Here is a 15,347-nt window from a genome sequence, read left to right on the forward strand (position 1 = left end):
TAGGAGGTAAATCTAGTTTATTAGATCTAGCTTCAAGTACCTAGTCTACTTAATCTTCTTATACTTCTTAGAATACTTAGAATACTTAGAGCTATTATACTACTTAGTAAATAGAATCTTTAGAATTATATTTCTTACTTAATTCTCACTCTCTAGCTAGTAGTTATAAAATAAATATATTTTCAATATTAAGTAACTTAAACTTATTTTCTTTTAGAAGTTTAATAGCTTAGAGTATATTCTATAGCTATGCTTTTATACATTATAGTAGTTATAGCTAGATAGACTTAGAGCTAGATAGAGCTAGATGAATTAAGTAGCTTAGATAGAGTAGCTTAGTAACTTAGTAGCTTAGTAACTCTTAGTATTCTAAGTATTCTAATAGATCTAAGAAACTTAAGTAAGCTAAGTATATAAGCTTTCTTATAAGTAGCTTATAAGATAGATATAGATTTAGTATCTCTAAGATCTTAGAAGTAGCTCTAATATTTTAGAAATAATAAAGATTTTCGTTATGTTATATTAGAAAAAAATTCAGGCACTCGTGAAATTAGCTGCAATCTAAGATATTTAAGATATCTAAGGCGCTCTAAGCGGGCTTGGAGCGCTCGGCGAGCGGTTTATAAGCATCTAAGCACTTAAAGTAATCGAAATGCTTGCGGTAGGTATAAATTACTTAGTAAGCAAAAAACATAAATTACGTAAAAAATCTTGGAGTTTCTCTTCTTACTTACTCTCTTACAGAAATAGGTAATATATCTATGTTTTTAAAAATTAAGCGGATAATAATTGTTTTCATTAAAGTTTACCTACTAAACTAGCTCTATTATGTATTCTCCCTATTCTACTAGTTAAATCAGACTTAGAGCTTTATTTAATCTTTTTTAGTAATAACTAAATAGAGCTTAGTACACTAAGATCTGCTATAAGCGTTTAGAGCGGGCTCCGAGTGCTTCGAGTAACTTTAAGCATCTAAATTTTTTTTCCTAATACAGGAAAAATTCAGGTACTTAAATTATAAAATTAGCTTTAGTCTAGAATATTTAAAGCACTTAGAGTATAGATATCTAGAATATCTAAACTATCTAAACTAGCTAAGATAACTAAAACATATAGAGTACCTAAAATAGCTAGTATTACTTAGTAAGTAATTAATTTTTAAAAGTTTCTAATTCTACTTGAATTTTACCCTCTAGTGTAAAGAGCTATAATATTAATAAATTTATAAGGTTAGTAGATAATAATTATTTTTATTAAAAGTTTACTCTCAAAACTAATTCTATTATATACTCTTCTATTCTTCTAGTTAAATTAGACTTAAAGCTTTTCTTTGGTTTTTTTTTAGCTACTAACTAAGTATACTAAGTCTTACTAAGCGGAGCTTCAAGATGTTTCAGATTATTTTAAATAATTTAAATAATTTAGATAATTTAGATAATTTAGATAATCGAGCTATTCTAGATATCTAGAGTATTCTAAGTTTTTTAGTATATTCTAAGCTGCTTGCAAGCTACTTACAAGTAGATATAGTTACTTAGAAGCTCTAAGTGCTCTAAGTAGCTCTAAGCGCCGAGATCTTTTTTATTATATAATATAAGAGTTATAGTAAATTTAATAAACTAAATAAATTAATCTAAACTAAGAATCTAGTAGCTCTAGTATTTATATAAAGTAGCGTCTTATATGGAGTTTACCTTATTGCTTATACTAACTATATACTACTATACTTTAATAGACGCGTACTATTAGTATTAAGCCTTATAGATAAGTTATTAATACTTAAAACAAAGAATAATTTAAGACTCGATTAAGATTTATAATTCTACTTAAGACACTTAAGAGCTACTTGGAGCGCTTAAATAGTCTCGAGTAGATTTGACTTTTTAAGCGAGTAAGCGATTTACTAGTGTATTGGTTATAGTCTGGCCTTTAGGGCGCAAATATGAGTCGCTACTAACACTATCGCTAGAGGGCTAAGCTTCATAAAGAGCTACTCGCCAACTTCTCGATCCTCAGACCAATGCGCGAGTCTTTTAACGACAGGCCAATGCCACGTTGCATGTCGGATACCTTTCCCGAAGAAGTAGAAGGGTAAGGCGCAGAGCATCACCGCAGCACTAATACCGGCCATAGTACCGAACGCATTCATGTAGCCAGACCTAGCAATCCAAGGGTTGGTGTAGAATGATAGTAGGAACCCAAACGCCGCTGTCGCGTGAGCGATGTCAGTACAAAGATCGAAGATTAGAAAAGATCTGGGGTAGGAACGCACATTTGAAGGCGAACTGCGTTACCGTAATCTCTCCTGCGACTGGACGGTAGGCGTCGATTGTGTATACGAGTGTCACGTTTGTAGCCTGCACAATAGTGAAGTTTACTAGCAAAAGGTCAGCTTGTAGCTGTCTTCCAAGCAGAAGGCAACTTACACAATCCGAGACCAACAGTTGCACACATCCAATGCAGTTGCTTTTCTATGCCAACGCCGTACAAGATCAGCGCCAGAGGGCCGGTAACGACGCTGATCGCTAGTGCAGGAAGACGCATCCTTGATGTTCGTGTCAGTTCTACAGATATGTAGGGGGGGACAGCCAGCCACGCCAACTCACTCTGGCTCCCTGATACCTCCATTTCGCCGAGTGAAGTAGTCTGCGATATGGTCCGACAGATGACCACCAAAGAAAATAGCAATCAATGAACCGATGATGGATGCAATGAAGCACAGCCCTGACTGCCACGGCTTGAAGTGGTATACCGTTTCGAAGGCGGTTGCGAAGTTAGAGGTGATAGCAACGAGGAAACCTATCGTAACTGACATAACCAGGGTGGCCCAGAGCACTGGGGGTAGGCACAGCAAGATGACTGGTCGAATGAACAGCTTCCAGAAGGATTCCTGCGTGTACGTGCCCGTGAAGATGCGTAAGTCTTGCCAGTAGGAGTGTTTTTGGAGTGCCACAGTAAGTGCATGGTGCTCTTCTTCCACGAATTGAGGTTTCTCTTTTAGGCTTCTACGCGTATCGTGGAGAGCTGAAGGTTCGGACGTAGCATTCAGTCCAGTAATTGTAGCACCACTTCTATTGTAACTGGTTTCGGGGAAAGTGAATATGACAAGCAAGGTTGCGGCTCCGATCAGAGCGACTGCAACCCAGTAGATCATACGCCAGTCATGTCTGATTGTGATCAGGCCGGCAATGATGATGCCTCCACCGACTCCGCAAGACAGCGCACATGTATAGAGGCTGATGGATTGTCAGTCTCGGAGGGCCACCCAGAATCGTTTCTTGACACACTTACGCCATAATTGTGCCTCGCTCATGGAGGAAGAAGATGTCGGCAATGGTCAATGGAGCCATGCACTCGGCAGCGCCGGCGGCGAATCCCATGATAATTCTTGCCGCAAGCTCATTACCGTATGTTTTTGCTCCCCCAGCCCAAGCAGCGCAGGCGGTGTATAGGATGAACGAGGAGACATAAACAGGTCGTCGGCCGTATTTGACAATGAGAGGCATCCAGATGAGATTACCCATGCCTTGTAGCAAGGCAGTCGTCGTAAAGAAATATGCAACTTTGGATATGTGGGCGACAAAGTTCGGTCCTGGCGGGCCGAAGAAGTATATAGTGATGTCTATGATAGCAACCGTCGGGCCAGCTGCAAGGAAGTTGCAGAAGAAAATAGCCAGGCACAATAGCGAAGCGATATAATATCGATAGGCGGTGGACCTGTAACCAGTGAGCTTTAAGGTTATATGATGATCAGGCCTCTCATCACCTATCCCTTACCAGTTGAGGGGATCATTCGGGTCGTTCGAGGGAGTTGGGATCAGAATGATTTCGTTGGTCTCATGATGTCGCAGTCGAAGAGACCCAAGAGTCTCCACCTTTGAAAGTTCCGCAGCATCTCTGTCGAAGGTCTTCTGAGCCTTCATGCCGAACGAATGCAGTAGTAACCCTTAAAGACGTCGCCGCGCAACTATACGCCAACGACAATCGTCTAGCCCTTCGAAGTTAAAGATAGCTGATGAGCTAGATGGAAACATTGTTAGATATCACGGACAAGGGTGAGTTATAAGTCTGTAACCTCAGCTTCGACAAGGGCTTCCCCAAACAGCGCACAGAGAGTAGCAAGGTGGTGGACACCCGAAAATGTGCGGGTCCAGGTAGCGACTGAAGGCGGGTTAAGATGAACGCGGCGGTTGTTAACCGCCTTGAACCCGTACACAAACCCGCCACGTTTTTCTTTAGCCCGCCCTCAGACCTTCAACTGGATTACGTCGATCTAGATCAGGTACCTAGAGTTCCTTTGCGGGGCCCCGCAAACTTGGCAATACATAGCGGCATGTGGGGGTGGAGACATACTTGCGAACGAATCCGCATTGACCCCACACGGAACGATCGGGGTAGCTCGTGGCTGCGACGGCAAGAATGGGGTTGGGCAACAGACAAGATCAGAGTATAAGGTTGACGTGTATGAAAACATCATAGTGGTTGTACTTCGGTGGAGGAACGGTATGTGACTCCGTGAGTCAAACAAAACATGGCGGACTCTCCCCCTACTCTAGATTCTCTAATCGTCTGGAGATCAGACGCAAACACCGAGGCATACGAAAAAGCTCGCGTCGACAGGGTGTTCAACCAGCGCAGGCCCAAGAGATTTCCCATCGCCGTGGTGGAAGCTATACACGAATCACATGTAGTCGATGCTGTCCGCCTAGCCATCGAGCGAAACTGTCGCGTCTCCGTTCGCTCAGGCGGTCACAGCTGGGCGGCATGGAGCGTCCGAGACGATGCTATTCTTATCGATCTGGGAAAACTCCAAGAAATAAGCCTCGATGAGAAGACAGGAATCGTCAAGGTGTCTCCAAGCACGACCGGACGGATGCTAAACGGCTTCCTCAGCGAGAAAGGACTTATGTTTGCAGGTGGCCACTGCCCGGATGTAGGCGTAGGGGGCTTTCTCCTGCAAGGAGGAATGGGTTGGAACTGCAAGGTAGGATTGACCTCGTCCTGTTTTTTAACATGTTGCTGATCAGCAGCAGAACTGGGGCTGGGCGTGTGAGAATGTGGTCGCCATTGACGTTGTCACGGGAGATGGAAGGCTTCTTCACTGCGATGCCAACCAGAACAGCGAGTTGCTCTGGGCTGCCCGAGGCGCGGGACCTGGTAAGGACTGCTCAAACCCTTGGGTCGATTTGGAGCTGCTGACATGATGAGGTTTTCCTGCGATCGTCACACGGTTCTATATCCAGACACGGCGATGTTATTCCCACATGCGATCATCCGCATATACCTATCAGAAATCTGAATACCACAAAGCTATGAATTGGATTTTAGGCGTAAGCTCCACCGCTCAAGTATCTGATAAGGTACTGAAAATGGACGTCAGATCACGGCCGAATACGACGATGACACTGAGATCGTCGTCGTAGGAAGCTACCCTCCGGGGAGCCCGGATATCTGCATCACTGTGCTCTTGGTCACCTTCAAAAACAGCGAAGAAGAGGCACGTAAAGCGTTGCAAGAGGCTGAAGACAGCCATCCTCCAGGCACCGTCAACAAATGGTTCTGCAACCCCACCAGCTTGAAACAGGAATATGAGGATCAAGCTGCGGCTAACCCAAGCGGTTACCGCTACTGCGCTGACAATGCTTACATCTCGAACGATGCCGACGTAGCCGAGACGTTGCAGGCAGCGTTCACTACGCTGCCTCACAGAAAATCATTTACTCTTTGGTATTCGATGGCACCCGTTAGTAGGCGGAAACTTCCCGACATGGCTCTCAGCATGCAGACGGACCACTATTTTGCGCTGTATACGATTTGGGAAGACGAAAAAGACGACGAGCGGTGCCAGAACTGGGTAAGGGACATTATGAAGGATGTCGAGACACGGTCGGAAGGAGCATACCTCGGTGATTCAGACTTTCAAACCCGCAGAACCAGATTTTGGGGAGAGGAGGAGGGAAAGAAGCTGATGCGTCTTCGGAGGGATTGGGATCCGTTGGCGAGAATATGTGGTTATCTCGATGTGGGGGATAAATCTGGGCTGAATGGGTTGGAGAATGTACATGAGTGGCAGGTAGTGGCCAAGATATGAGTTTGCGTGCCGTCCGCATGTGCGTTATCGGACATTCTTCAGACAACGTGTTTGGCGAGGTAGATAAAATCATGAAACTGCGTTGAATTAGCTTACCGTGGCTGGCGCCTGTACAGCGTCAGTTGACTGTTTGGGTGTGGCAGATGTACAGCTCAAACGGTAGAAGGTTCCTTAGCAACTTAACAAGCTCATCACGGGCCAGGTACTGACGAGCGTCTGTCGGGCCCGAAGTTGATGTGGACATCGTCGGGAAGCCTCCGCAGTGCATCAGTACTTTACGGCTCCACGGGGCCCCTCAGCGCGCGTTTCATCAAGGTCAAAGGCGCTGGAAGGCTACGAGACGTGTGAGAAACTCAATCACGTATCTAGATTTCGCAGTATAAACAAGCCGGTAGCTTTTTAATCAATTTCCGTCGCCCTTCGAGACTACGTTTCGGGGTACGCAATCAAGAAGTTGTGGTCGACAAGCCTTTCTCGTCTTCCCAACAACATCGCCTTTGCACTCGAACCGGAATAGCAAGCTACGTCTAATGGTCGACCAAACGCTTGCCGGCAGAATTGCCCTTGTGTCCGGCGCCGATTCTGGAATCGGCGCCGCGATCGCCTCGGAGCTGTCCGCTCGCGGAGCAAGTGTCGTTATTAACTATCCCTTCCCATCATTGCGTGCCAAGGCCGAAGCGCTGGCGCGCAATCTACCCACACGCAGCATCGCAGTCGAAGCCGACCTGTCCACCGTAACCGGACCACAGAACCTCGTAAACAGCGCGGTCGCCGACTACGGAAAGCTCGACATTGTAGTCAACAACGCTGCACTGGCCATCAATCTACCGTTTGAGGAGCAAACGCTCGAGCACTGGGACCAGCTCGTCAATCTCAACGGACGGGGCGTGTTTCTTCTCACGCAGGCTGCACTGAAGCACTTGACAAGGGGCTCTGGACGCATCATCAACATCGTGAGTGTCTCGTCACGAGGTCCGCCGCCAATGCAGACGCTGTATGCTGGTACAAAAGGAATGGTCGACTCGTTTACCAAGGTTTGGGCTAAGGAGTTGCCGCCGAAGTATGGCTGCACTGTAAACGCTGTATCGCCGGGCCCTACCATGACGGAGGGTTTTCGGAATGCGGGAGAGGAAGTGATGAGGATCCTTCAACCGACTATTGATGCAACGCCGGTGGCGAAGAGGATGGCGGATCCTACCGAGATTGCGTATGCGGTCGGGTTTCTGTGTGAAGAGAGGGCGAGATGGGTCAACGGGGAGCACTTGTTTGTTAACGGAGGTCTTTTCATAGACTAATGGTAGATTACTAGGTCTTTTGGCTTACGATTCGGACACTTATTTCGTGACAATGTCATTACCTGTTACGAATTATGAGCAGAACGATCATGATGAGGACCGCGGTGAACGTGATGAACATGGTAGACCACAGCGATTCTGGAGCCTATCGCCTCTTGTTATCTCGGTGGAGCGCTGCCTCAGGCAGTATTGACAGAGTGGAGATGTTGGAGGATAATCGAATGGCCAACACAAGCGACCTAAAGGGAGACGCTGAGAAGTTCATGGATGCATTGTAGGTATCCTTAGCGGTAAAATAATCATTATAGAAATCGTAGCAAACGTTGTGCATTGGGGAGTTCACGGCGAATTTTAAGGTTAGCGAGTTTTCTTAGGGGCTAGCTCGCTCGCGCCAGAAGCGCGACTGAGCGTCCACGAGCTTGACAGCTCACTGGCCATACCACTGAGGAAAGAATTCTCGAAGATCAGACACGAGCTCATCGGGGGTTTCCAATGCAGCGAAGTGCCCGCCATAGTCCCTCCCTGCAGCACGTCAATGTTTGATCTCTCACACTGCGGTATATAGGCGACTGACATTTGTACCACTTCAGATTGCCCGTCCTCGCGACCGCCCGCTCGCTCGTAGGTCCGATATCCCATCTGAAACTCGAGAACGCGAACGGAGCCTTGATGTAGTTTTCCTCTTTTGTGTCAAACTCGACATACTCTTCATGCCGCACGTTGTTGTAATACGACAGCATACTCGTCATGATACTGGGGCTGGTGAAGTAGTACAAACAGATCGTAGTAAGAACATCATGATTGAAGCGTTTGTTCTGCAAGTCCTTGAGAGACGGGTCCGTGATCTCGTTGTACTTCTCCCCAACCCACATCATGATGCCGACGGGGTTGTCTGAGAACGCCACGCCTATGGTCTGCGGACGCGTCCGCATCGCGATGGCATACGCCATGTGGGTCTCGTTACCGGGCTCACCGGTGAACCACTTCATGCGTCCTTCACTGATTCTCTCTTGCTCGTTTGGCTCCTCGCCTGGGGGCGGCGCGGTCGGACATAAGTTTGTGTGCAGGGCGACGCAGGAGTCGCTGTACCGTGCTCCGAGCTCCCGCACTACCCAGTGGCCCCAGTCTCCGCCCTGGGCAACGTACCTACCGTATCCAAGCCGCTTCATGAGCTGGTCGAATATGCGGGCAGTGTCTTGCAGCGTGAAGCCTCGTGGGGGCCCCTGCGACCAGCAGTAGCCTGGCAGGGAAGGAACGACAACATCGAAAGCTGGATCAGACGTCGACGATGGGTTTGTGAGCGGTCCAATGACGCGGGAGAACTCGTAGAAGCTGCCCGGCCAGCCGTGCACTAGAAGAAGGGGAATAACGGGCTTAGAGGACGACGAAGTATCTGCGCGTTCGTGCACGAAGTGGATGCGGAGGCCTTCGAGCTCGGTGGTGTAGTGGTGCCATGAGTTGATCTTCTCGGCGGCGGTGGGCCAGTTGTAGTCGTTTAGCCAGATGTTGTAGAGCTTATGGATCCATTCAATGGACGGGCCTGACGTACGTCAGTCGATGCTCTGAAAGCATACATCAGAAGTATCGACCATAATCTTCGCCGGCGTCAGGAACGATAGGATCTTTGGGGATGCGTGTATCTTCGAGCTTCCTCCAAAGGCGATCGACCTCATCCTGAGGGACTGCTGGACTTAGCGGCTCGATCTGTGACATGGCTTGAAGTTCAAGCAGCCACGCGCACGGCCTCTCCACGAACTCTCCATGAATCTGCATCAGCATCACCGACAACCTCGGCCAAAAACCCCCAGCATCGAACCGCAGCAGGGCCTCCCCCCCCCGCATCGGCCAACTGCAGCCCGGGCTTCAGCACCATGAAGCTTCACCGTCTGGACGCTTTCTCCCAGCAGCCAGCCTAAATACTGGAGCCACCATAATGGTAGCAGACTCGAAGCCGCAATTCAGCACTCACCCACCACCCACCAAGCTCGCCATCCTCTCCTTCCCGTCACCCCAGATCCTCCTCGTCACGCTCAACAGACCCAAACAGCTCAATTGCATCAACCTAGACGGCCATGAAGAACTGCATAGGGTGTGGGCTTGGATGGACGAGGAGCCTTCAATCCGCGTGGGCATCATCACCGGGACGGGGCGCGCGTTCTGTGCTGGAGCTGATCTGAAAGGTGTGTACTCAAGACCACGTCACTTGGTCCATATGACCGATTGCAAAGCAACCCAAGCATCACCAACCCACCACTAACACACTCCCCCCCAGAATGGGACACCCAAAGCACATCCAAGCCCCGCCCCATGCCCGCCTCAGGCTTTGGCGCCCTCTCGCGACGCTCCGGCCTCAAGCCCGTGATAGCAGCCGTGAACGGCCTTGCCTACGGCGGCGGCTGCGAAATCATAATAAACTGCGACATGGTCCTCGCGTCCCCAAGCGCGACCTTCGCTCTGCCGGAAGTCAAGCGCGGCGTCGTCGCTCTAGCCGGTGCGCTTCCGCGGCTCATCCGCACAGTCGGGCGACCGCGGGCGATGGAGATGGCGCTGACGGGGCGGACGGTCAGCGCGAAGGAGGCGGATAGCTGGGGGCTGATCAATAGGGTCGTGCAGGAGGGAGGGGTGGTAGAGGCGGCGGTGGAGATGGCGAAGAGCGTTGCGGAGAACAGCCCTGATGCTGTTGTCGTGAGTCGGGAGGGGCTGAAGATGGGGTGGGAGGGCATGGGGGCGGAGGATGCGACGAGGATCTGGGGCGAGACGTGGTATCCGAGGTTGATTAGGGGGGAGAATATGAAGGAGGGGGTTAGGGCGTTTGTGGAGAAGAGGAAACCGAAGTGGAAGGAGGCGAAGCTGTAGTCTTGCTTGCAACGACGTGTTTCTTGTTATGCAGAAGGGGTTTGTCTTGGTTTGCGTTGTGTGATTTCCTCTTTAAACACCTCCGTACCATATATGCCCCACTATGAGAAACATCCCACTTGCAAACGAATGGACGCCCACCTCCTCTACTCCCACTCCAACCCCTACCCACTCCTCTCCTCCAAGATGTCCTCCGTCACCATCGCCAACCTCCCCCGCATAACCCGCGACGAACTGGCCCAGCGTCTCCGCACCCCCTCCCCCTCCTCTATCGCCATAATCGACGTCCGCGACTCCGACCACGTCGGCGGCCACATCCGCAGCTCCATGCACGTCCCCTCTTCATCTCTCGACTTCAAGATCCCCGAGCTCATCCGTACGCTCGAGGATAAAGAGACCGTGGTGTTCCACTGCGCGTTGAGTCAGCAGCGGGGGCCGAGCGCTGCGTTGAGGTATATTCGGGAGAGGGATCGGATTCTGAGGGTTGAGAGGAAGAGTTGGGGGCAGAAGGTTGTGGTGCTTGATGGGGGGTTTGTGAAGTGGCAGGAGAAGTAGGTGACCGTAGAGATGGTGCTGTAGGGGGTGTTGAGGCTGATCGTGTACAGGTACGGCGAGGATAAGAATTTGACGGAGGCGTATCAGAAGGATCTATGGGAGTATGGGTATTGAAGGGCGCTTAAGGCGCTACATGACCATGGGACTACATTTCAGGAATCCTCGACGAAGTCAATGATTGCGTCTGTTGTTTTATACCCAGATCCATACACTAGAAAGGCCTATGGGTAGGCGAGTTTGCTCAACCGTTTACTGGCTCGAAAGGTGTCAACTACTGCAGACTGCTTCGCAAACCCAGCAGGTGGTAAGCACCTTGAATTGGTACGCTTCTACTCGCCTTCCCCTTTCTCATATCTACTCCTCCACAGCTCCCCTCCGTTGTCTTCGTCACCTCAACGCCCTCTTTGGCGGTTTTCACCTTTTTCTCCGTTGAGCCTCCGCGAACGGAACCACGGTCTGGTCCCCTTATCGAAGTAGTCGTTGGTTGCATGTACCCTTTCCTCAAGTCCCGCCAACCGTCTCGAAGGGGCGTATTCGAGCTCGTGAATCAGTTCGAGCGGTCTAAGAGGGTTGATATATAGAAACATTGAACCGCTAAAGTATTCCTCACGCTGTCAGCGTTCCCGGATGGGCGACTGTAGAAGTGAGGTATACCTACCACTCCGTGAAAACAACTCTGGCCGTTGCAATTACTAATCAGGTGTTCTACCGCAAAGGCCGGCATACGAAGGACGCGGGTTTTAGTGAACAAGGGGTTACCGCTTGATCCTGGTTGTCGGTGGTCGGCGATCAAGCGGCAACGGCTTGTTCGCAAAACATCACGTCCTTCGTAGAGTAAAGCAGTGGCAATCACAGGCTCTGCCAAGATCGTTGCACAGAAAGAACTCTCGCTACAAAAAACGCTGTCCTCCACACAACCCTTAATCCCTCTTCCCAATCCCATACCCATTCCCATTTCCATTCGCAACCCCATAGCCATACCCCCCGTACCTCCCCCCCTCGCTCCCAAACGCTCTCTCCTTCCCATAGCTCCTGAGTCTCCTCGGCAGCTCGACCCCCCTGAAATACGCGATGCAAATCAACGTTGCGGCACCAGCGCTGCACCCGCAATAAAACAGCGTGCTGAGGTACAAATGCCCGCCGTACCCGGTCCACCCACTCGGCAGCGCCGTGGTGGGGTACCAGCGCACGCTCAGCCGCAGCGGCAGACTGTCGCCGATGACGATGCGCGTGTGCTGCGTGAGCGTATGCACGCTGTATGCTGTTGCTGCTTCTATGGTCCCTGGGGCTAGGGCTAGGGGCGCGGCGTGCAGGAGCACGTTGAGGTTGTTCGCGACGTGGATGTGGGAGGATTGGAGGATGCCGCCTAGTGCGATTATGAGGGGGATGTAGGCTGTGCCGGCGGGGGCGGATGCGTCGACGGCGGCGGAGGGGGAGAAGGTGGAGGAGGAGGATGGCAGGGGGCGCGAGGGGATGCGGCAGGTTAGGGGGGCGTCGTTGTGGACGTAGAATTCGAGGAGGTGGAAGAGCGGGTCGGTGATGAAGTCGATTGTGCAGTTGACGTCTGGGGTCGGGGGGTTAGCTCCTGTGTACTCTGCGCGTGGGGAGTTTGTAGCAGAGAGAGGGAGGTATAGAAGGCATGCCGTACCTTTCTCGACGCCGAAGTAAAGCTCCAGCGGTCTGCCCGTCTCGCTGCACGTCGGAAAGGGTATGTATTGTAGCTCTCCTTGAGCGTTTGTGATCTGTACCGCCAGTACATGTCAGCCATCTTCCTGAGATCGTCACGTCCGTATCGACTGCCTCAATTGCTCTCTGTCGGAGGTTCCATCGGTGCGAATAGGGGGTTTCGCGGAGGTGCCATACATGCTCGCCGGTATCTCTGCGCAGCACGTTAGCAATCAATCCACGCGAGGATTCCCACAGCGCTATTACCTACATCGTCCTATTCAAACAGCTGACTGGTATCGCCTGTCCTAGCTTGTACGCAGTCTTTTCTTGGATGTTCAAAGGTTCTTGGCCCGAGACCGCCGTAGCCAGGGACACGTAAAACGCGGCCAGCGCGGTAAAGGCGAGCCAGGGAAAGAGCGAGAAGCGCCTCATGGCTCAAGGTAGTCGAGAACAAGGAGATGCTCAAGCTTGAAGGAGGCACGTAGTCTGAATTCGTAAAAGCGCGGGCATCACGATGTGGAGGAAAATTCCGCGGAAGCCAAGCTGAACGCAAGCGACGTTTTCTGTTCAGGTGGTCATCGCCGCGAAAGCATCGGTGTCACGTCCTCTCCTTACACACACTGTTCCGAGGCAAAATAGCCATCATGTTCGATCTATGTACTTTTCGGTGCCGTCAAGCCGTCGCATTCGTCTCTCCTACAGTCTGCTCCCAACCGTCTTCCTATCCGCGTCGCTCGCCGGACCCAGTCAGATATCAGCCTTCTTCTTGAACGCACTGATGAGCCCGCTCGTGCTGGCGTCATGCTTCCCCGCCTCGCCACCCTCGTCCAGCTCCGCAAGGATTTTCTTCGCCAGGCTCTTACCGAGCTCGACGCCCCACTGGTCGAAGCTGTTGATGTTCCAGACGGCACCCTCCGTGAAGACCAGGTGCTCGTAGTACGCAATCAGCGCGCCTAGCGTGCCCGGCGTAATCTTATCTGCGAGGATCGAGGTCGTGGGCCGGTTGCCCAGGAAGGTCTTGTGCGGGACCAGCTCATCGGGCGCGCCCTCTGCCTTCACCTCGTCGGGTGTCTTGCCCACCATGAGAGCTTCGGCTTGAGCGAAGAAGTTGGAGGCAAGCATACTAAAAAATCATCAGCGATGCCTTCTTTTTCGAGCGGCAGGAAGGCTTACTTCTGGTGCTTGTTGTTCTCAATCGGGTTGTGGCTCTTGGCCGCAAGGATGAAGTCAGTAGGGATGAGCTTCGTACCCTGGTGAAGGAGCTGGAAGAACGAGTGCTGAGCGTTCGTTGCTGGCTCGCCGAAGAAGACGGCGCCCGTGGTATACTTGACGTAGTCGCCACTTCGGGTGATGGCCTTGCCGTTCGACTCCATGGTGAGTTGTTGCAGGTAAGCAGGGAAGCGGTGCATATACTGGTCAAATCTGCGAACATATCAGCAACGTGATTGGGCCGCTTTACATTCCGCCGTGGACTTACGGCGAGACAAGGTGGGTCTGAGCTCCGAAGAAGTCGGAGTACCAGACGCTTAGAAGACCCGCCAGTACTGGGATGTTCTTCTCCAGCGGCGTCTCCTTGAAGTGTTTGTCCATCGCGTGTGCGCCCGCGAGGAACTCATGGAAGTTGTCAAAGCCAATGTATAGAGCTACGCTCAGGCCGATAGCGCTCCAGACGCTATAGCGGCCGCCGACCCAGTCCGAGAAGCCGAACATGTTCTTCTTGTCGATGCCGAACTTGGTCACCTCCGCCTCGTTCGTGGACAGCGCAACAAAGTGCTTGGCGATGGCAGAATCGTCCTTGACGTGCTCCTGGAACCAGTGCTTGGCAGTGTTGGCATTAGTTGTCGTCTCTGCGGTAGTGAAGGTCTTGGAGGCCACGAGGAAGAGCGTGGTCTCTGGATCCGACTCCTTGAGGGCCTCTGCAATGTGGGTACCGTCAATGTTCGACACGAAATGCATTGTCAGGTCCCGCTTGCCGTAGGCCTTGAGCGCCTCGCAGACCATCACCGGGCCACTGCATAGAGCATTACTTAGCACGGGGAACCATCGGGGCTGTACAGAGCGCAGTAAAGTGGGTGCACTTACAGATCCGAGCCACCGATGCCAATATTGATGATGGTCTTGATCTGCTTCCCGGTGTAGCCCTTCCATTCGCCGCTCCTGACCTGCTCGGAGAACTCCTTCATGTGGTCAAGCACGCTGTTGACCTCCTCAACCACGCTCTTGCCGTCAACCTGCATAGGCTGGTTCGACACGTTGCGCAGCGCGACGTGGTACACAGCCCTCTTCTCGGTGAAGTTGATCTTCTCGCCCGCGAACATGTCATCGCGCAACTGCTCCAGCTTGGCCTCTTTGGCCAGCTGCACGAGCAGGTCCACGGTCTCCTCGGTTATGAAGTTCTTGGAGAAGTCGAACAGAGTTTCCGAGTTGTCCGCCTCATTGTTGAATGTGTAGCTGAACTTCTCGAAGCGCTGGGGATCTTTCTGGAAGTACTCCTTCAGGACAATGTCCTTGCCAAGCTTCTGGTGGTGCTGGGCGAGCTTCTGCCACGCCTCCAAGTCGTTGGCTTGGGCGAAGCCTGGCATTGTGTTGTAGAAGTAGCGGTCGGTGCACGGCGAGCACGGTAGATTAGAAGAGCGAAGCTGGGTTCGATTGCCTTGGCGGAGTCAGTTTGATATCTCCAAGCAATCGACCTGCTGTGTCGGATAGATAGAAGGCAGTAAAGCAGTAAAGCTGGGGGGGACTCACAAATAGATCGCGGCGCAATTTATGTAGACAGAGACTATGTTGAGTGTTGTCGTGAGTGTTGAGAGTGGAAGCGATCCCTATGTCGGCGGAAGCTCTGGCGGGGTTCAAAGGACGGATGGTGGGGCCCTTGGGCGATG

General features: G+C 51.2%; 8 protein-coding genes across 8 annotated transcripts; 4 read left to right on the top strand and 4 right to left on the bottom strand.

Moving 5' to 3' along the window:
- Positions 1–1,990: 1,990 nt before the first annotated feature.
- On the bottom strand, positions 1,991–3,923 carry W97_07460 (uncharacterized protein; the record flags this gene model as incomplete). Its single annotated transcript, XM_007785329.1, has 6 exons — positions 1,991–2,208; positions 2,273–2,377; positions 2,427–2,545; positions 2,607–3,236; positions 3,292–3,756; positions 3,778–3,923. 6 exons carry the CDS (start codon positions 3,921–3,923, stop codon positions 1,991–1,993), a joined length of 1,683 nt encoding a protein of 560 aa, XP_007783519.1.
- Positions 3,924–4,531: 608 nt separating this feature from the next.
- On the top strand, positions 4,532–6,091 carry W97_07461 (uncharacterized protein; the record flags this gene model as incomplete). The annotated part of the gene is made up of 4 exons (XM_007785330.1): positions 4,532–4,984; positions 5,034–5,157; positions 5,209–5,330; positions 5,381–6,091. The coding sequence occupies 4 exons, from the start codon at positions 4,532–4,534 to the stop codon at positions 6,089–6,091; spliced, it is 1,410 nt and encodes a 469-aa protein (XP_007783520.1).
- Positions 6,092–6,621: 530 nt separating this feature from the next.
- Positions 6,622–7,386, top strand: W97_07462 (3-oxoacyl-[acyl-carrier protein] reductase; the record flags this gene model as incomplete). Its single annotated transcript, XM_007785331.1, has 1 exon — positions 6,622–7,386. One exon carries the CDS (start codon positions 6,622–6,624, stop codon positions 7,384–7,386), a length of 765 nt encoding a protein of 254 aa, XP_007783521.1.
- Positions 7,387–7,813: 427 nt separating this feature from the next.
- W97_07463 (uncharacterized protein) lies at positions 7,814–9,099 on the bottom strand (the record flags this gene model as incomplete). The annotated part of the gene is made up of 3 exons (XM_007785332.1): positions 7,814–7,908; positions 7,961–8,926; positions 8,976–9,099. 3 exons carry the CDS (start codon positions 9,097–9,099, stop codon positions 7,814–7,816), a joined length of 1,185 nt encoding a protein of 394 aa, XP_007783522.1.
- Positions 9,100–9,319: 220 nt separating this feature from the next.
- Positions 9,320–10,242, top strand: W97_07464 (uncharacterized protein; the record flags this gene model as incomplete). The annotated part of the gene is made up of 2 exons (XM_007785333.1): positions 9,320–9,566; positions 9,659–10,242. The coding sequence occupies 2 exons, from the start codon at positions 9,320–9,322 to the stop codon at positions 10,240–10,242; spliced, it is 831 nt and encodes a 276-aa protein (XP_007783523.1).
- A 186-nt stretch (positions 10,243–10,428) lies between these two features.
- On the top strand, positions 10,429–10,911 carry W97_07465 (uncharacterized protein; the record flags this gene model as incomplete). The annotated part of the gene is made up of 2 exons (XM_007785334.1): positions 10,429–10,793; positions 10,848–10,911. 2 exons carry the CDS (start codon positions 10,429–10,431, stop codon positions 10,909–10,911), a joined length of 429 nt encoding a protein of 142 aa, XP_007783524.1.
- Positions 10,912–11,717: 806 nt separating this feature from the next.
- W97_07466 (uncharacterized protein) lies at positions 11,718–12,897 on the bottom strand (the record flags this gene model as incomplete). The annotated part of the gene is made up of 4 exons (XM_007785335.1): positions 11,718–12,361; positions 12,446–12,539; positions 12,661–12,676; positions 12,734–12,897. The coding sequence occupies 4 exons, from the start codon at positions 12,895–12,897 to the stop codon at positions 11,718–11,720; spliced, it is 918 nt and encodes a 305-aa protein (XP_007783525.1).
- A 315-nt stretch (positions 12,898–13,212) lies between these two features.
- Positions 13,213–15,047, bottom strand: W97_07467 (glucose-6-phosphate isomerase; the record flags this gene model as incomplete). Its single annotated transcript, XM_007785336.1, has 4 exons — positions 13,213–13,588; positions 13,639–13,887; positions 13,943–14,476; positions 14,548–15,047. 4 exons carry the CDS (start codon positions 15,045–15,047, stop codon positions 13,213–13,215), a joined length of 1,659 nt encoding a protein of 552 aa, XP_007783526.1.
- Between the last annotated feature and the right edge of the window lie 300 nt (positions 15,048–15,347).

This window comes from Coniosporium apollinis (assembly GCF_000281105.1).
Source record: "Coniosporium apollinis CBS 100218 chromosome Unknown supercont1.41, whole genome shotgun sequence".
Taxonomy (NCBI): Eukaryota; Fungi; Ascomycota; class Dothideomycetes; genus Coniosporium; species Coniosporium apollinis.